The 21,077-nt window shown below is 40.5% G+C and overlaps 1 protein-coding gene across 1 annotated transcript in view; it reads right to left on the bottom strand.

Annotated features, from left to right (window-relative positions):
- Positions 1 to 462: 462 nt before the first annotated feature.
- The window catches only part of syngap1b (synaptic Ras GTPase activating protein 1b), a gene marked incomplete at both ends in the record, with an annotated part of 140,398 nt that continues 119,783 nt past the window's right edge, over positions 463 to 21,077 (bottom strand). The window contains 7 exons of the mRNA XM_083990154.1: positions 463 to 813; positions 11,738 to 11,810; positions 17,357 to 17,568; positions 17,889 to 18,062; positions 18,426 to 18,851; positions 19,526 to 20,119; positions 20,497 to 20,698. Of these exons, the coding sequence (XP_083846280.1) occupies positions 463 to 813; positions 11,738 to 11,810; positions 17,357 to 17,568; positions 17,889 to 18,062; positions 18,426 to 18,851; positions 19,526 to 20,119; positions 20,497 to 20,698 (2,032 nt within the window). The remainder of the gene's footprint in view (positions 814 to 11,737; positions 11,811 to 17,356; positions 17,569 to 17,888; positions 18,063 to 18,425; positions 18,852 to 19,525; positions 20,120 to 20,496; positions 20,699 to 21,077) is intronic.

Here is a 21,077-nt window from a genome sequence, read left to right as displayed (position 1 = left end):
ATGGCTACTATGAAGTCTTTGGGGTGCAAGACATTCTATAGAGCTTGTTTCTCACATGTGTTTGTTTTCTGGTGAAGCCACAGACAGGCAATGAGTGCACGGAGCAGATGTTCACATATTGGCTTGGTGTGTTCGTCAAGTGCTTTGTTTGACTGATTCAAACAGTATGTGATAAGGTATCATTATCTTGTCCTGCAAGACTGATACGAACTGAAGCTCCACGTGAGCATCAAGAGAACAAGTGTCCATTGAAGAGCCCTTTGTGTTGTGTGTTCATGTTTTATGCACTGTACAGTTGTAGCTGTATGATTACTACTCGTCTCCTGCACACTTTTCTTCTCTCTCTTGCCCGGGGAATAAGGATATCAGTGGTGATGTCTTTTCAAAATATTGTCTTGCTATATAGGAAAAGACGCGGACAGTATTTTCTTTTCCCTTTGTGTCATCTCTCTCTGATTTGGCTCAGTGTTGTGTTTGACCTACTCCCCCTTCTTCTGCTATGCCTGTAGTTGCTGTTGCCGTGGTTCCAGCCTGTGACGTTGTCATGGGGGAGGATGTTTGGTTGCCACGGAGCTCTCCATTCTGACTAGGATGTTGATGAGGAGTGGGGAGAGAGGGAGGGTCTATGGTTTGAGAGAGGACTCCATTGTGGGGTGAGCTGTCAGAGGAAATGCCTGAGGAAGAGACTCTGAGGCCTTGATCGTTGGTTACTGCTCCTCCTCCTCCTCCTCCTTGTCCTCCTCCTCCACCTCCCCCTCCACCTTCAGTTTTCACACCGGGGTCTGCAGAACCCAGGGAGGAAAGCTGGTCCTCCTAGCGAGATAGAGAGAGAAGGGAGGGGAAAGAGGAGTGGGAGCAGGGAGAGATGGTCGTAGAAGAGAGGCCATTCAATGAACGATGGGGAGGGATGTGAGGAGTGGTAAAGGAGATGTCCAATCAAGGCGCATAACGTGACATGTAGAGAGGAGAAGAAAAAAAAATCACATGTTGAGGAGGTGTGAGAGTGTGAGAGGAAGTAAAAATAGTGAGGTAAAGATGAAGAGGAGAGGACAAGAATTACCAGAAAAGGATGTGATTGTGTTACAACATTTAAAAAATAGAAAGAAACGGTTGGAATGAGAACGCGTATAGGCAACGTAAGGAGGAAGTAGAAAATAAAAGACAAGTGGTAAGGGGTTGGAAGAACCACACAGGAAGAGAGACAGAAAGAGGAGAGAGAGAGCCAAATGAGTTACGAGGTTGATGCATGACGCACATCGATAAAAATGGCAGTACAGGAAAGGAGACACAGGGAAAGAAGGGATGAAGGAGGAATTAAAATTCTTGAGGTCAAAGGGTCCTGATCCTCTCGGGATGAGAAGCAGAGGGGTGTTTGTTGGGTGACAGATGTCAGGAAGAGTCAGGAAGTCAAGTGAGTCATTCTTTGCCAATGAGTACAAATTAGGTTCAATAGCGGCTACAGTATGTTGTCTATGTACATGTGCGTGCTCGAGTAGCTGAAAATATCTTGGATTAAAGACGAGGAAGAATTCTATATTTCTGGCTTTAAGGACATCTTAACAGCACGTACTGTAGCACCAGCTTATGACTAGAAACATGCAAAAAAAAGTCAAGCCACGTAAGAGCTCAGCGCCAAATTTTACAAGCAAGCTAGCCTGGCATGAAATCCAAACCTCTGTCAAATTCACCAACCAGAAAGTCTAACCCAAAACCCATTGTAGCAATGAGCTGCTGCCATTTTTTTTTGGGTTGGAGCTCTTTTGATTAGTGATTAGGTCAAAGTTTGGTTCTGCCGATCTTTTCTTACCGACATTGGCGCAGAATAACATCAGTGCAAATACTAGTTTCATTCTAAGTATTTATCAAGGTCTGTTTGCAAGGCTTCACTCCCAGTCCTGTTCACTGACGTCTGTGTAGGAGCAGTGGGAAGAGAAAACAATTGGGTTATTGTGCCAATAGACAACTATGAGGACTCTATTCATACTCTATTCATGGTGCCTAATGTGTCCAAGAGCTACTGCAAGATGATTAAAATATAGAAGCATTTTGAAGGCTGAATTCACAGTTTTACCATCAGACTTGGGTAGAAACCTCTTGAAATAATTGCACTTGATTTATCTTGCCTGGCACATTTGCTGTGTGGTGTCTAGACATAATTACAGAGACTCTATTTCACGGAAACTGTAAAATGAGTGCAGAGCCGTCTAATAGACACTGGAAGTATGTGCAGTAATTTAACCAAAGTCTGTTTTATATCAAACATAGGAAACTATGTACGCCGTCAAATACCACTTTAATGCTTACATATATGAAGTATGAGATACTGTCACATGAATGGGATGAAGAGCTGTAGAAGGGAAAAGACAGGAAGGAGGAGAGATAGTTTGGCCTGCATCCAGTAGAGAAAATGAATCAATATCAAATTATCACTGGATAAACTGTATCTGATGGGTGTGTCCATCGTGAGTGGAGGATGTTTCCACTTCACTTTAAAGAAAAAGTGAGAAGTTGAAAAAAAAAAAAAAACGTTACCCCAAAATTTGATGTGAATTAGCAGGCCTTTTCTCTTCTCAATCAGAACCAAAATGAATGAAAACATTTTCAGCTGCTAACTGGTGCTATGAACAGCTACTAGACAGTTACAGGATGCCAGTAACATGACTCCACTGACACTTGTTTAAGTACCAAACACAACCAACAGTGTCATTTAATATCCATGTGTAGACCATTACACATGTCTATTAAACTCAGATATCAAGCAGCTGAACAAAGACATGGCAAAATGTTTACTGACATCCTTTTTAAACTTACCAAACTTTCTTCTCTTTCTGTGGATTGTTGTGTTTGATTACTTGATGCATTCAAATACAGCTTGGTATGAGTGTTTTTTAAGCTAATGAAAACTGTGGCACTGGAAACAGGAAACACGAGAACACTCGGTGGAGTACTGAAATGTTAGGGGTATCGTAAATGATGCAGAGAGAGAGTATTGTACACACAGGTTCTTACCCATCTCCTCCAATCTCCAATCAGTTTTGATATCTAGAGCAAACTGTGAAATCTTCCTCATCGCCACATTTGAAATAAAAACCTGCTGTGTGTGTGAGTTTAATCAGTATTTAGGATTAAAAATGTAAAAAGAACCCCTGTAAGACTTAAGATGACTAGCTTAACAGGTGAAGAGCGCCTAACTCTGATGCAAAAACAAAAATTCAACATAGTCACACATCATCAGACGCACATGAACAACTGACCTACGCCACCATTCAACCAAATAATGAGCCCAGGTGCCAAACATGTACACAAACAGATAGATATCAGAGACACAGACTCACTCAAAGACATCAAAAACACACACAAAACATGTACACATTAATCACTGTTCTTTGGGGAAGGACTGGGTCAGATACGGAGATTTCCCATAATTCCCGTTGTTTAACTGAGGACGTGCTGGGAGGGATGAAGAACTGGATGGAGATGTGAGTCCACGTTTGTAGGCAAACACAGCGGTAGAAAATGTGGTGTATTTGAGGCAAAAAAACAAAAAAAATCTACATTAAAAGAGAATTCACACAAATTTCCAGGGACTTACAGGCAGATTTGTCAACATGAAAGGTAATGTCTGCAAACTCAAAGGTTGGACTTGTTTTCAGCCAGAAAACAGGCCCGAAATGTGACATACAACTTTGTGTTTCTTGCTCACAAATCCAAACTGCAGTCTGTGGAACCATAAAACACATTTGTGTTGATACTCTTTTAATTTCAATTTCTTTCTTTTTTTTTGCTTAGTTGCTTGGCAGAAAATAACAATTTTGAAATCAAAATTGTTTAAAAGTGATGTCTATCTGTTCATCAATTGCAAAATTCCTGACTTTACTTGCATTACTACATTTACAAATGCCAACATTTGAAAATATTGGTCTTAAATGGTCAATGCTGTCAATTAATATGCAATAATCTGCATTTCAGTGATCTACCCAACAGGAAGGTCTCCGTATATGACTTGAAAATCATTTGCAAATAATAATGTTGGCATAATATGTTAGTGGTTTGCTGGTTATGACTGCATTGTGTGTATAAGCAAGTGATACAGTAGTATTTCCATTTGTATAGAGCTGTCACACAAAGGTTTTGAAGAGACATTAGAAAGCTATATTTCTGCCAAAGCACATGTGCTCATTTGTCAACATAAAATGAAAAACCTCTCAAATTCATCTAGTATAGGCCTAATTCAAATTAACTCCCTATCTGAGGTCTGTCATAGAATATCTCCAGAGTTACCAGTGGATACAAGAAACGACACTTTTGTGTTGTGAGGGTGACAACAAAATCTTTGCAGGTTATGACCTCCTCCTGCCTGACAAAACAAAGAAAACATCAGTTTTTTTGTTGGTGAAGGAAGCTTACCCTACTTCACACAAAGCCATGCATGGCACGTTGAATAAATTACACATTATGGTCATTTGTCAGAGAGCAAGAGACTTTATAGTGCATCGTGAGATAGTCTGTAAGAAAACATCATCATCATCATCATCATCTTTGCAGTCGGAATATAAGCAGCACATAAAATCATTCAACAAAGTTTCTCAGATTCCATTTGTTTTTTAGGTTATCATAGAAAAAGAGACAGCTGAGCTTTGCTTGTTGCCAGCTAGCAGTTTTTTCCAGCTGGCTAAGTTAGTTAGCTAACAACTTTCTGTCCATATTCAATTATTTTTCCTATGTAACAGTAAATATTTTTCGTTAAAAGCCTATTCATTGTGAGAAAGTACTAAAAATGTAATAAAATAGCAAAATTTAAAGTTGGAACATTGTGTGCTAAACTACGAAGTCAATCAAGTTAACAGGAAGACTCACTGTGAAACCAATGATGACAAGTAACAGGGTTTTGAGGTTGTAGAAATTTCTGGTAATGGGATTGTTTCCTCTTTTTATCCAATCTGTATTCTGGTTTCCTTTTTTCTGTTGTGATTGTGCTTTCAAGGTAAACCTAAGCTAGTATAACAAGCTAGCTTTTGGAGAGTTAGCGAGCCTCTGTCACTCTTACAATAAAAAGTAAAGCACAAATGAAACTCAAATCATAATAGTTTCATATATTGACATACATTATGCCAACACCTAACCAGCATGTACTGTATATTTATGTGTATGCCATTTGAGGAGACATTATATAGATATATTGCCTCAGAATATCTAGGCTATGTTGATATGATAAACTGTAGCTCCCAAAAGTTGGAGACCACTTTCATGTGTATGTGTAATTTTGCTACAACATACAGTAAACGTAACCATATAGAATTTCATATGAGTGACATATCAATCCAAACATTTATTTACCTATATCTAATTTTACTTCTCTCTAGGACATGTGACCTTGGATAAAAGTGATCACAATCAGTGAGCAATATTAGTTTGTTTAGTTTTAGTTAGTTTAAAGTGTAAATCATTATTTTGTTGTCACTCTTTCAACACAGAGGTATGTCCCTCAGAGCCATGAGTACCTTCTGGAAACATCCTGTGAAAGACCTCTTTTTTCTGGAGGATTAATGGAAAAGGAAAGTGGGCCTGTCAGTGTGTTGGCTTGCAGTGAGTTCACAGGGTGCTTCATATGGACAGGGACGCACATAGAGAACAGTAGAAGTGGAAAAGAGGCAGTAGGTTATGAATGGAGAGTGAGTTTGCCGGTTTGTTTATTACCTGGTTACTCGGGGTGGGACAGGCGCAAGTCGGGGCTGCACTAGGATGGACTGACGCCTCCCCTAAGAGAAATCACCGTATCTCATCAACATAGGAGGAGAGGAGAGGAGAGGAGAGGAGAGGAGAGGAGAGGAGAGGAGGATTGAAAGGCAAGAGGCAGGAGGAAGCTGACAGAAAAAGAAGGAGGAAGGGCTTGTGTGCAGTGGGCAGGATTCAGGAGGGCAGTGAGGGTCGAGTAAAACAACAGCCACTCAACAGCACATACACAATGCACAACATAAAAAGTGAACGGAAAACAGAAAAAGGACACAAATATACAGAAATAAAATGCTTACTAACACACATGTACATAATGGTGACTATTACGCACAACATTATCAGACAACCCAACAGCCTGAAAGCGTTTTAAAGCAGCGTGCCATGCTTTTTATCATTAACAGAGATCATGCTTACAATACAAGAAAGAAAAGGGCGTTAAATCGTGCGCTCCGAACGACATCTGCATCTGAAAGCAGCTCATTAATTAATCCAATGCACTTTGGAAAGCTGAGTCTTGCATGATTCCTGCTTCAGAAAGGTAAAAAGACAGCGTCAAGGACATGCTTATACCAAACATGCAATCATCTACTCTATAAAGATAGATATAAATACACATTTGAAAAACCCATAATCATATTCACACACTATATATCCAAAAAGAAACAGAGAAGAGAAATGACAAAGAATGGGATTTCTTTTCCATTAAAACACACACTCCACCTCACATACACTCAAAAATGACCAACATTCAAGAAGTTGCAGCAATGCCTACGGATAAAAGCATGTGATTAAATATAATTAATGCGACTGTGAGCTCAGAGAGTATTTGTCCATATTAAATGTCTCGCAAGTTCACACAATTCAGTGAAATCTTAAATAAGGCTCTACAAATGATCCATTAACCCAAGAAATGATGAGAAACGGTTCACCACTGATGGTGGTGATCACCAACTGTGTGGTAATGCAGTTCAGGTAAAAAAGTGTCCTGAAATATCAATATAGGCTATATGAAATAAACTGTTATTGATTGCTTAAAATTGGCTCTTCAATATTAATTTATAAATGTACAAAATGAATTTCCAATTATTTGCAAAGGTTATTGCCTCATAAACATATTCCAAACCTTTTAAAAATACTGAATTTGTCACTGTGATAATTTCATACAATTTAGTGGATTAGCATTTTCTTTATGATATTATGTGGTTTTATTTTTGATGCCAAATCTTTACCCAGGCTTTCTGCATTGTTCACTAAATTGACTTTAAATTACTGAATTTAACCTTTAATGGAATTTAATACATATCACGATCACACAAGTCAAAGCATGATGGAAAACCAATGAGGACAAAGCAACAATTATTAGGGTCATCTATACTGCATAATTCTTTTTTTTACCAGTACCTCACAGCTGTATATGATCCCTAATAATGCACACACAAGTTTTAATATGCAGTTTTTGCTTAAAGTTTAAAGACATGTTGATTTAAAATATGATTTTAAAGGATGTTGTTACTGCTACAGTATTTGTTAGTCAGCCTACTCTCATTGACATCAATGGGATGGACACAATAGATAGCAAACACCACACTACCGTACCTGGTTATATAATTTGGGTGTTATTTCAAGTATCATCAGTAGCTGCATTTATTACACTGTAGATAATAATGCATGCAGTGGTGTAATCTTAAAATATCTAATCGGAAGTCAACTACTTTTTGCAGCGTATGTTTATTTTGTAGGTATCAGGTACTGCTGTGGGAAGGACTGTGGCATCCTGCACCTGTGTTATTATGTGAGGCCTAATTAAGTGTGGGGTGTTGTTTTGGAAGTTGGTAGCTGTGGCCCCAGGAAACAATGGCATGATGCCGCTCCTCTCTCACTCCCTATTAATTTACTTTTCCCTCTCTCAGCTACTGTGTGTGCAGCGGCTTCACCCATTAAAGCTGAGTGTCATCACACTGGACTGAACTGTCTGCTTGTCTTAGGTGCACTGGTGATGAAACAAGAGCCTGAAGCCAAAATACAAAACTAATCAGTGATTTCTGATGAAAGAGTCCCACAGAAACTCTCTCTCAGACGAGTGGCTAGTTTGGCTTCCAGCACAATGATCTGCATGTAGATTAAAGGGGCATTTCAAAAATAAAAGTATTGTCTTGTGCTTATCTCACTACATACACAACAAGCGTTTATCTTATTGCATCCACCCAATAGCTTCCACTTTCATTTGATTTCTAATGAATATTATACAATATATATCAATGTATTGTTATATTATACATATATGTGTTAACCATATATATATGATGCAAATATATAAAATGAAAGACAAATATATGCACAACTGTGAGCAGCACATTTGAGTTTCTGGTTTAATTCTCTATAGTTTAATCTGTTGGATTTATTTGGATGTTAAGCAGGTTGCTGCTTGGTCTTCTGTAATCCAATAAATGTTTTTGGCAAGGCAGTGGAGTTTAAATTATCATTGGTAGACCATTATAACCCTTTAATTCTCTTCTCAACAGTTCCTCACAGGTCTGTTTAACTATCTTCTATTTATTTATTTATTAAAAAGGAAAAAAAACCAAACTCCAACTCCAAATGATTACTTACGATATATCACCAATAAAGAAATAAAATAAAAGAAACAAATAAGGATATAGTAGGGTAGTAATTCACTCTACATGTAGTAGAGGTGGGTGATATGACTGATATGACCTCAAACCTTTACCTTAATTACTGTAAATGATTAGCCTGGGTATTCCCATGCTGCCTTGCGAACAATTTTATTTGCTCTGCGAATCTCAATCTACAATGAGATGAGGTCTGGTGTTAACCAGGCTAGTAAATGATTACATTGTTTTTTTATTTTTTGGTTTTGAGCCAACCACTCTTTATATTCAGCAATGTGATTGTGTTCCAAGTGATTAAACACAATGATGGTGCCAACTTTGGTCCTTGGATTGTTTTCCTGCTGTATTTATATTTGACTTCTTCTGGTTTCCTGTGGTCTTCACTGAAACTGATGACAGACGTGATGTTGTTTGTCAGCTCATGTCATCCACATCGCCGGCTTCACTTTGAGTGAATGCAGACGTGACAGAACACAAAGTGATATCACTTTTCAGGGGACAGTTCATGAAAGTACACACTGGTCTGAGAGCTGGTCTGATTGAGGCTCACGTCTTCCATGTGAATTTTGACTTCTATAAGAGGATTCATGTGGTCATCACAGAATATAACAATAACACAATGTTATCTCAAAAAAGATTTTTGTGACACGGAATTAAAGCAGAATAATAATCTTAATCTTGGGTCTGCCTGGATCTGTTCGGCACAAAAAAAAAAAGGTGCAACAGCATTTTTGCTGACAGTGATCATGAGTCAAAATGATTCACTGGGCGTCCAAAAGTCCTGAATCTTTTTTCTTTTAATGAGAGTTTCCCCTGGTTTATTTTTTATCCTCTGCTAACTTAACTCCACCATGCCTCCACCTTTATGGCACTTACTTCATCATCCTACACTGAGAAGTGCAAACATTCTCCATCTGGCACCCAAATGAAAAACACACAGTGGAGCTGCTACAATTTTCTGATTAACTGATCACTTGATTTAGATTTAAAAAAAAAAGAAAGAAAAGAAAGAAAGAAAGAAAATTATGTACATACTATGTGATTACTTGATGAGTTAAACAAAATTTCTACATTTCTGATTAACTCTGGGTTTTTAGGTTGTACATTGTATGACTTTCTTTCTGTTAGATTATTAGCAAACTGATGATTTTCCAGTTTAGGGCAGTGCGTCAGATAACACTGAGAAAACTGTCACATTGTGTATTTTAATGGTTTACAGTCCAAACAGTTGATCCCAGTTTACACTGGTAACCTGAACGAAAGCCGGACAACTACTTTTTGTATACAGACGATTTGTGCTCATATTATCAATAATAAATACTGTGTAATTTTATACTTATATTTCTTTTTCTAAAAATACATCCCTGAGGAGTTGTCTCTGAATATATCATTGTCACATTGGTTGTAATAATGAGCATCACTATGATGCACTCAAGCTTCTGTCAGCTCTTTCCTCTTGGCATGTTTCATTATTTCCTCTTGTCCTTACTGCTTTTGATGCTTAACTAGAAATCTATTCTTTGATTTTTCATACAATTAATTAATGGAAATTCATAAGTATGACCAAATGCAAGAAGGAGCATTTGAAGTGGGGCTAGTGTTTGAACTTTTATGTGAAGAAATGATCTTTTTGAAGACTGCAGGATTAGTGTTCAAACTGTCAAATGAACTCCCAGCACTGAATTTATGAGAAAACCTACAGTATATGTTTCATTTAATAAAAGCAGCTGTCAATTCTATGTATGGTTTGCCTCTAATGATGTATTAGCAGCAGTGAATTTTTATGTTCAACTGCACTACCAGGAGTCATAAATTTGACAGACACATCTTTAGATTCAGTGTGGCTATCTAAAGCAGTATCCAAGGCTTCTGGTGGAGGAGTGAATCCATGATATCTCCAATGTTCATCATAAATAACTCTTCATAAATTGGCTTAGAAATCAAGTAAATGATTATCTAACAAATCTAGAAGTTGTCCGAGACTCGTGGATCTTTTAAAGTTTCATCAAGAATACAAATAATCCACTGATAGTTGTGTATAATTCCATTAGTACATCCCAAACCAGAACAGCTCATTGTTAATTCTGTGAATATTGTACATGTAACCAAAGTACCATGGGTAGAGAGATTGATAGATGCATATTTGAAAAAGGGACAGTTACCATTACGAAGAACGATCTCCAACCATTGATGTAAAGTTCTAATCATACATAAAGCTGATGAACGATGGATTTGTAGGTCTGGTTGTTTTTCTGGGGCCAATGCGGAAAAGTAACTGAGCACATTCACAGACGCACAATTTAGACTTTCTTGTACTTCACCTCCTCCTTCTTCTCCTTCATATCTCCAGTTGACTGACAATTTACAGGCAAATATCATTCTTTTGAATCCTCTACATTTATTTTGTAACTGGTTACCAGTTACTGTACAGATTAACAATAAATGGAGAGGATATTCAAAAGCTAATCAACAGTGTTGAAAATAATGAAAACCAAGTGATGTAGGCTACACGTCCGTGCATCAATAGTTATAAACTAAAGATAGCACATACGTTATCCTCAGATATATAACGTTCACGCTGGTGATAATCATCAACAAAGACAAGAGGATTATTTCAGTTTGAGTGTCGGTGTTGTGATATAAATAAACCAATGTGAGCAGAGTCTCGTCACCTCTTTCGTTCTCGGCATTTTTCCCTCAAACAAAAATATATACGTATATGTTCACCCGCACACACACTATATTTACAGCATGACTCATGCTCAAGGGGGGCTAGTTAAATTTGTCAGGATAAGAGAGGGGGCAGGTTGAGAGCATGAAATGAAGAGAACTGAGAAAGAGAAGACACAGCACCACCACCACCACCACCACCACCACCACACAGCATACAGTGAAGTAATATTTGGGGCTCAGCTGTTCAATAAGCTGAGTGTAAAGTCTGCTTCTTACATCGTGTGTGGAAAAGATTTAAGGAATTTTAACCCCCAACATGCTCGGCAGAAACATCTACAGAACTGGCAACATCATTACAGCCCCGGATATGCCCACAAACCCGGCTAGAGTCAGACATCTTGATAGCTTCGAGCTGAGGAATGCAAACAACATCACCAACAACAACAACAACAACAGCACCACCACTCTTTGATCTCCAAAGCTCCCAGGTATGTTGGCAGACAGATGGCAGTCAAAACCCAAACACAGGGACAGGGACAGGTCAGGGACAGGGCAAGACAATCAGAGGGACCACATACACACAGCAGACAAAATCATAACAGTAGCAAAGGGGAGGGGAAGAGAGGCAGAGGAAGGGGAGGGAGGGAGGGGGGGGGGCAGTGTACGGACTCGACGAGAGAAGAAACAGTCTCACAGACCTGATCAGCGAAAATCCTGGTTTTTGGCTCAATGATGGGTCCTCCCCTCAACTCATCCTCCACAGCCATGAGTCTTGGAAGCAGAGAGAGAGAGAGAGAGAAGAGAGGGGGAGAGAGAGGGGAAAGGGGGGGAGGGGGAAGGGGGGTTGACAGAAAGAGAGGGAGTATTATGAATCCAAGATGATACTGGTACAAGAAGTTGAGCAGATGCATCTCCAACATCTGGCTCAACAGCCCACAGTGATGAGCTGCTGGTTTACCTGCGTCTCAAATCTGAATCCCAAATCTGACGAGCAGCTCAATCTTTTTAAGCCCAAGCAAATGTTGAGCAGCAGTAACCAAAGCCATGTTTTATGAGCCACTGCCAATTTTCACTGTTGGCTTTTTTGTTTTTTTTTGCTTTTTTTCTCCCCTCCTCGTCGCAATGGGATTCATCAAAGCATTTTTCCCCCAATTGAAGGTGTTTTTCAAAGTGCAATTACAGCCAACTGTGGACAATTACTCTGAGCTATCTGAAGTGAACGGTTCAGTAACAGATCCCGATCATCCCCAGGGAATTGCCCGTCTTACGTAACGTGGACGGACCAAGGCACGGGTGGAAAAATCCTTTGACTAATCATTTCAAAGACTCGGCGCGCAGATATGAGCGAGCTTACTGCTGCAGTATTCATGAGCCAGCGGACAGTGCAGGTTTCCCAGTTCTCATGATTATCCAAGTGCCAGGGATTTACTCCAGATAGGGTCATTCAAGGATATTTCTCACACAGGGTTATCTTGCAGTTACACAGCCAACTGGCTAAATTGTCAGCATTATAATGGTGGTGATGAATGCCAAATAGAAGTTAAATGTGATTAAAATAAAATAAAAAGCGACCACGTCACATGATAGATTTCATTGTATCGCTTTCATGCCTTTCAATCTGTTTTACAAGGTTTTCACTTGACATTTAATCTCAGCAAAATAAACATTCTTGCAATTTATTGACATGGAATGAAGCTTCCTTGATTATTCTTCCTTTATACTAGTGCATGGAGGAGTAGCTTCACAACTTGGTGTCAGTCTGTCCTGGTGAAATGACTTGTCAGTCATGTGTTCATTAAGCCACTAAGCCAATCAAAGAGTTGACAGCAACATCTAATTGCCACCATGCAGAATAAATATAACACCAATCAAGTCATAGTGTGTCACAAAGCTTTTTTTTTTCCTCCCAGCACATTCATATGATTTTATTCAGAACACAGAGAGGCACATGTTTGACAATAAAGAACGAAAATCCACAGGTGAAGTTTCAAACATAAGTGTTTGGATGTTTTATTCCATAAATAATGTACAGTGTTGAGAGTTATTTTACAAAAGAAGAGAATAGGAAAAGAAAAGAATCAATCAAAGCACAGACAGAAATATAAGCACTGTCCCAAAAAACAATGGAATGTAACATGGGCATACAGCATTAAGATTCTGACATGACTTCAAAAGGCAGACAATGATTCATGTGGGTGATATGTTACAAAAAAAAAAAAAAAAGTTAAGCTTTTTATATCCAGTTGTTCTTCAAGTAGTGTGCTTTTGAGGTCAAGTCGTACACGTAGTCAAAACAATGTGTGTATCTACCAACAATGAGGTCACAATGTCTGAATATTTTGCTACAGAGAAAAAAGGCAAGAGACAAAGGTGTCAAATAGGATGTGAAGTTAATGTAAAGTCAACAGAAAGGAACAACAGACCTGGATCAAACGGCAGCTGCAAATACTTCCTCTCTTTCTCTTTGCCAACATAGTGCACGTCTTTGATTGGAAACTTACCTTTCAGCATCGGACTGGTGTTGATGCAGGCGACCCCCACCCCCATCTGGTTAAAACAAACTAAGAATTATTTGCAACTATTTGACACAGGTCTGTATAAAAAAAAAAAAAAAAAAAGTGAATTAGAAACCCTTGGCTGTTGCTACAAGCCATGTCAATCACACACACATCAAGCCAAAACTCATCACCACTATGAATTCATTTGCAAGATTTAAACATAAGTTTTGCCGTGGTACAATCTATACAGCCTATCAATATATTCTTGCTACAAAAGAGAGGCAGATATACTGACACCAGAATATTATCTATATCTCTGGATAAGGGAAAAAAAAGAATAAGATGGTTGCCCTTTTAATAATAATATTTAAATCATACTGTAACTGCATAAGTTAAATGACAGAACTGTCTAACTTTCTTAAACAACTATTCTGATCACCATGTCACTGGACACCACCAATGACGGACTGCAGGTCAAAGTCATACCAAGCATATACAGCAAAATCATACAGAGAAGAGAATCTTTTTCGCTTTCATTAATAAATAATATCCATTGCAGTCTTTCATTTAAAATGCAGATTAATTCACAAACACCGTACAGATAAGCCAAAAACAAGTAGGGAACTTAGGAACACACACTTCAGAACATACTGTTGTCAAAGAGTCACGTCATTGTTGTCATGTTGTCTCTGTGGTATTTTGCACTTTACAGTATTCCAGGTCTTTAATTTTTCTCTCTTTCCATACTGTGGATGGCACCTGGTAGAGGACTTAGGCAGGAAGTTTACTGTTTCTTTATGTACACAAGATGCATACAATGTACCTCATCAGGATCCTGCTGTGTGCACTTGCACGCACACAGCACATGTAGACATATTGGATCTATTATTGCGCGTCTCCTGCTAAAACGTTAGCTATTGCAAAGTTAAAATAGTTATAATCTCACTCTCAATAGAATTTATATATATATATATACTGTATATATATATCTATATATATATATTTTTTATATATTATTATTTTTATGGCTCTTGCATCACAGACTTCAATATAATATGGAATATAGTTAAAAATAAATTATTACTATGACAGGTACAATTAAGACCATTGTTTTTTTTCCCCCTACTGCAAACTGGCTGCATCTCTCCAATGTAAATCAGTTCACAGCAAACAGCTTGGGGAAGATAAATAGTTTCATTCATATTTATAATGACCAAAATCCATTAAATATTAAAAAAAAAAAAAAAAGGAGAGCCCGTAGCAAACTAATGGTATCACTACCCTAAAGATAAACTATAGATAAAAGTGCTACAGGTAAAGTGGACTCAGTGTTTTCAGTGGATTTAACCTAGCATGACTTAAAACTCAATATTTGGCTTTGGTTTAAATTAGATTGTTGAGAACAAAAAGTGTATCTGGTCTAGTGACAGATATTGGATTTGCTCTGAGCTTAAAGTAAAGTTTATGCACAGAACATTAAGGCTTCTCTGAAAGAAAAATCTCTGAAAGTTGAAACACAATGCTAAGTGTTTTTTGTTCTGCAGATAGAGAGATTCTCTTCAAGCCGACACAGGAGCCGTAGATTCACGATCACTCCTTTTTCGCAGAACCTGAGCTTGCATTTGCATCCAAATGGATCTGAATGTGAAAATTTAACATAAAGTTCAATTTAAGATGAAAAAACATAAGGCTATGGTTACACTTGTCATTTCACTAAGATTTTTGGAGTCCAATCGATCCAACATGATGGTCTGAGACCACACTTCTTGGCATCCACTCTCTCTGCACTGCATCGCTCTTAAGTGCATTAAACTTCAAACGTGTCCAGACGATGCACAAGTCTCGTAATGCATTCGATGACATGGTCTGGCTCAGTGACTTTTGAGTAAAAACTGACTTGGAAGCATCCAGATCTGCTACTTAATTCATCCTTGTGTGGGCAAATGATAAAAGTCACACAAGTTACAAGTGCAAGCCTGGGAAATCTCAGTTTCCTGCACAAGATGCTCGATGTGTGAAGCAGATTTGCTGTGTTTGCTTTAAGCTCATACTCCAGGGGAGTGATAATCAATGGTTAAGTGCTCTGATAAAGTTTCTCTATTAGCTGGCATGTTTCCTCCATGCCTTTACTCTTGGGTCTTCATCATTCACAGACTGATTGGAGTTCTGTCTGTGACTTTCTCCCCTCTTCATTACACCATAGCATCGCATGTATGTAAAAAGAAGGGAGAGAGGTGTTGGTCCCCATGTTCACTGCGTAGAAAGATACATCAGCAGTCCGTCAGTGATCATGGCTCACCTCGATTTAAAATGGAAGAGCTAATATTAAACCATGGTCTTCCGTAGTCCTGTGCCTGAAGGTCCAAACAATAGTTAAGTGTTGCTTTAAAAAGTGCAGACATGTTTCTGAAGTTATCAAATTCTCAATCCTCTTGTGCTTTGACCAGTGGAATCTCGTGGGAGAGAGTCAACTGAAAATTAAGCTAAAGTGGAATCATCTCAAATGACCCCGAGATCCAGTTAAAAGCCAGAGCTGTGTTGGCTGTGTTCATAAAAATGGCTGATGATTAGAGCAGCAGCACAAGGACATGGGAAGGTGTTTAACGATGGGTTTATATACAAGGTTAGGCCGTTAGAGATGATTTCCCAAAAAAGACGAGCAGGACTGTCTCTGTCTTCATTCCATGTCTTCTTTCCTGGAGTGGATTAGAAGTGGCAATATTCTCTGTCACAGATATCCACCCTTCAAGTTGCAGACCACAGTGAACAAGAAAAATACTGTACTCTTTTCCTTACAGGCTCTTTTAAACTGAATTCTTTCCACAATAAAAAAAAAAGGTGAAATAAATAAAACTACATTTGGGCAGCATCGCTAATATGCAGTCAATCTTGCTAATGTGCAGTCAATCTTAAAATCCTCCGCGAGTCCTCACAACACAGCAAACATTTGGTTTTCGTGCCTGAATACGACTGTGATACAATCAATATTCCACTCTTTTCCCACCAACTACTTAATTATTGTGGCCGATCAATAAAAACTAAAGACTGCACTCAAAAACTGCACCATTACGATTTCACACAAGCACTCGATAAATTAGGACTCAACTGGAGATGTCCGCAGTCACCCGAAGATGATGCTCTTGAATAACAAGTAAATCATGTGGTGAGGTTATGATAGCAGATTTACTACAACAAGAGCTCAGAGGACAATCAAAGACTCCTTTGTCCAGCTTAACTCGGCTGAGAAGAACCAGCGGTCAAGGGAACATGCCCTGCGTGCTTATCAAAGAAGATCTAGATCTCTGTCCTCCGTATTACAGTCTCTCATTTAATTTGTCACTCACTACATGTCTGCGGGTTTGGCTTTCAATATATAGCTCTGTGCCTTGTTCCCAGGGCTGTAGTGCTTAATGAAACTGAAACCAACCTCCTACACTGCAATATTCTTTGCAACAGAACAACCTCTGGTAAATAGAGTCCTGTTCCAATATGCAATATATGTATTTTTGGAAAGAACTGATTCCTCCTCATGTTTAAATCTTGTTAAATAGAATCCAATAAACTAAAGTTGTACAGTATCAACCCAAGACGTCTGATTCCACTGACTCCTCACAAATATGAGAGTACATTTTAATGAATGCTAGCAATCTTAATCTGAGAGAATATGTCACGTTTTGCAACAAACTCGTTTCGTCCATGCACCAAATGCAACATACAGTAATAAACAAAAAGTCAATGTGGCCGCCCATGGCCTCCCTACAAAAGAGCACATGTCTTAGCTGTCTTTTGCCCTCCAGCCCAACAACAGCCTCCATTTACCTGCTAATTATTCCTTTAATTTGGGAGTCTTTCTCCACTTGCTGTTGCCGTAGCCTCCGCTCACTGTCCTCCAGTCGATTCTGGTACTGTAGGAGGATCTTATTGGTCTGCTGCTCCTGCGTGAGCATCCTCCGCTCGTACTCCTCCAGCTTTTTATGGGACATCACCAGGCGCTCCTTCAGGGAGTTGATCTCCTCCTCGTACTCCTTTACCTGAGGCAGGGATGGAGAGGCGGGTTAGATTTTACAAGCCTTGATTTCCCAGTGGGATTAGTGGCTGCAGTGGCGGGTGCATTTAGTTCATGTAGTTTACTTTTTATGAATATTCATGCAAACTGTAAAGAAGAAAACAGCAACATTTTTATGAACATTTGGCTGATGGTTGTTGTTTCCCACACTATTTAAGGCCTCTCAGAGCTCAGTGCCATCTGCTCAGCAGTGACAGACGTGACTCCACGTTCCTGTATTTTACTTATTAATAAGAAGGTTTTTTCCTTTAAAGGGCAGGTGTCAAACTTAGAGATGATACCTACCCTGTCCATGCGTGACTCATCCATGCTCTTTGAGTACTCCTTCAGTTTAAATTCCTCACGGTCAATCCGCGAACTTTCAATGTCAGCTGACAGATGAGGCATGTTGGAGACCCAGGCCACTGTTCGCTCATTGGCTGGGGTCGGGGGATTGAGGGTGGATGGAGACTGGGAGCCCTGGGAAGAAAGGCCAGCACACTGAATATGAGAACATGAGTTCTTAAGTGGATGGAAGTCAGTTTCATTACAAGTGATTTTCGAGTAGGCTTTTATTCAAAGTGCCTCACGGCTGCATGAGTTCATATTATTTTGAGCATGGCTGGTCCCTGGTGGGACTCAAGCCCTTAATCCTCACTGTGTTAGAGCCATGCAGTACACAGTGAGATACACACACGCAGTTAAAAGCCAATGTACAGTAACTTTGTCGAGACGTTGAGAAATATCCACAAGAACAGATGCTGATAGAAGAAAGTGGAGGATTTTATTCTCCACAGAGAAGAATAAAGAGAGGGAAATAAATCTGAGGCGTGCAGGTGTTACCTGTTTGCTCATGGTGGGTTTGAGAAGATGCTGCTGTTGCTGCTGCAGAGACTGCTGTTGCGGGGACTGTTGAGTGCTCTGAATGGTGGTTCCCTGTGGACTCTGGCTTTCCCTGACAGAGCTCTGCTGGTGGGGCAGGCCCGGGGCAGTGTTGTCTTTGACGGACAGCTGCCGGGGCCCATGCTGCCTGCCGCCGTAGCCAGACTCTGGTGACTGAAGGAGATTCCCGCTCTGCGGTCGCGTTTTCATCGGAGCAGAGGGAGCAGCAGCCGCGCTGACCGACAGCTGATGGGAGGTCTGGGATTTGACGCGCTGGGTGGGAGGCGGGGCGACTGAAGTCTGGCGCACCGGTTGGACCGTGGACGGGGGCGTGGTGGCCAAGGAGGAGTGGGAGGTTCCTGTCTGCGAGGCCATCCCCAGATTATCCTTCAAGAGAAAACAGGAAAACAACATGTTAGCCTTGTCATCTGCAGACCATGTGAGAGCTTTTACCATCTCGTTGTTATGTTGACTATGTAGCTGATGAAGGATTATCACAGTAATCAAATTAATCAAAATCAATTAAAGGGATACTTCACCCAAAATCGATAATTCACCAATTTTCTCCTCACCGTCATGCCAAGGAAGGGTTTGGAGAACTTTCAGAGTTATCAAAACGCTTTAGGAGTTCCAGGGGGGGGTCCGGCTGGTAACGGATTTTCATATAATGGCGGCGGATAGTGCTCACTTTTGAATCGTCCAAAACACACACTATGAAACATCCAAATACCTCCATACTGCTCGTGACATGGAAAAAATGTATCGGAAAAAAATTATTTGATCTCTGTTTTTAGCCTTGTTGTAGTAGTAGATGTTCTTCCGTGTTTACATCATACATCCAAGAAAGATTGGTGAAAATTGGTGAATTATCGATTTTGGGTGAAGTATCCCTTTAAAATTAAATACATTTAGTAAAACAAACAATCTGAAGATGTCATCTTGGGCTCTGGGCACTTGACCATTTTTCCCTATTTTCTCTATACATTGTATTTAAAAAATGTAATTTGTTGGAAAACTAGAATAAGTGAATGGAGAAAAAAATAGAGTGAACATACATTTACCTGCACGTGCATGGACATCTGCCTTCGTCCATATTCAGCCCTGCTGTAGTCGTCACTGTAGCTGTGTGAGTGGATGATGCTGGGCTGGCCCAGGTGAGTCTCCCTGGTCCTGAGGGTGGACAGGTCCTCGCTGCGAGAGAACCCCCCGTGGGCGAACTGTGGCATGTAGGCCTGGTGGGAAGGCTCCGGCTCTGGGGCCAGGAGCAGGGGCGCTGGGGGTTGAGCCCGGCTGTGCTGGTGATGGAGCTGTTGCTGTTGAGGCCCGTCAGCCGTCGCCAGATGAAAGAGGGGATTCTGGAAGGAAAGCGGGTAGCGCATGGCGGCGGCCTGCTGTTGCTGCTGCTGGGATAGCGAGTCGGTGGTGGTGCCCATCTGGCTCAGCTGGCCCAGCCGAAGGCCGCCGGACATGCTGGAGCCGCCAGAGCCAGCTGACAACCTCCCACCGGCCCGCAGCTGGCTGCTCAGGCCCGACCCCAGGCCGCCACCGCCTCCGCTGCTCAGCCCTCCGAAGCTGCCCATGCCGGCGATGGAGGCCTGGGAGGAGTTGAGCATGTCCACCGACTGCAGGTTAGACACGCTGTTCATTCGGGAATCCTGGAGGTCCATCATAGATACGCTTTTATTGACACTGATCACCTAGATTATAAGGGATATGAGAGGCTAGTGCGCCCCATGCTATTTTGATATGTTAGGTGGCCACGGATGATATGGGTGAGGGTGGTGCGGGTGTTTTTACCGCGAGGCCTGGATATCGGAATGCCTCAAAGTATTTCCCAGGAAATACCGCTAGGATGAGTTGCGTGGTGAATCAGTGGAAAAAAAGCAGATGTCATGATAAACTACAGCCTCGATCACACGATGGCAGTTTCCATTCAGTATGACTAACATGCACGCCATACTAACCTCACGCTGATAAGGATAAACCTAGTGGATGGGATGATGATTCCCCATGTCAGTGTGATAGAACTCACCTTAGGGTCTGGTTCGGTGATGTCCGAGCTGCTCGTGCAGTAGGCGGGGCTGGATCTGGCCAGGGGAGGGCGCGATACGTAAAACATTTCTTTGGAGGACACTCGATGAGGGTGGTCGCGGTCCTGAAAACTCAGCTGGGCGCGGGATGGCATGACCCCTCCGGTGGAGGTGGGGGAAGGCAAGCGAGTGATATCTATAGAACTGGAGAACAGCAGTGAGTGAGGCCGATAATAGCTCCAGGTTGACACGATGAGGTCATGTGCTGCCACAAAGAGTATTCTTCTGAATATTCAACAGAAACAGCAGCAGGTCCAAAACTATACAAAGGTGTAGTGGAGGACGTCATTAGGTCCTTTACTGAAGTAAACGCACAAATACAATGTGAACATACTGTGAAAATACAAAAGTTTACACTCAGTTAGATGGTTTAAATACTGTAGGTGTCACAAGACACTGAAGAAGAAGCTGTTTTTTCTGTAGGAGGTCACAAGCCACAATGTAAGGAGCCGCTGCTTCAGTCCTTAAAGGGATAGCTCAACATTTTGGCAAATTGGCCCATTGCCATAATCCCTATAGTTTT

Source organism: Trachurus trachurus (assembly GCF_905171665.1).
Source record: "Trachurus trachurus genome assembly, chromosome: 16".
NCBI lineage: Eukaryota > Metazoa > Chordata > Actinopteri > Carangiformes > Carangidae > Trachurus > Trachurus trachurus.
This window is presented reverse-complemented; position numbering and strand designations above follow the sequence as displayed.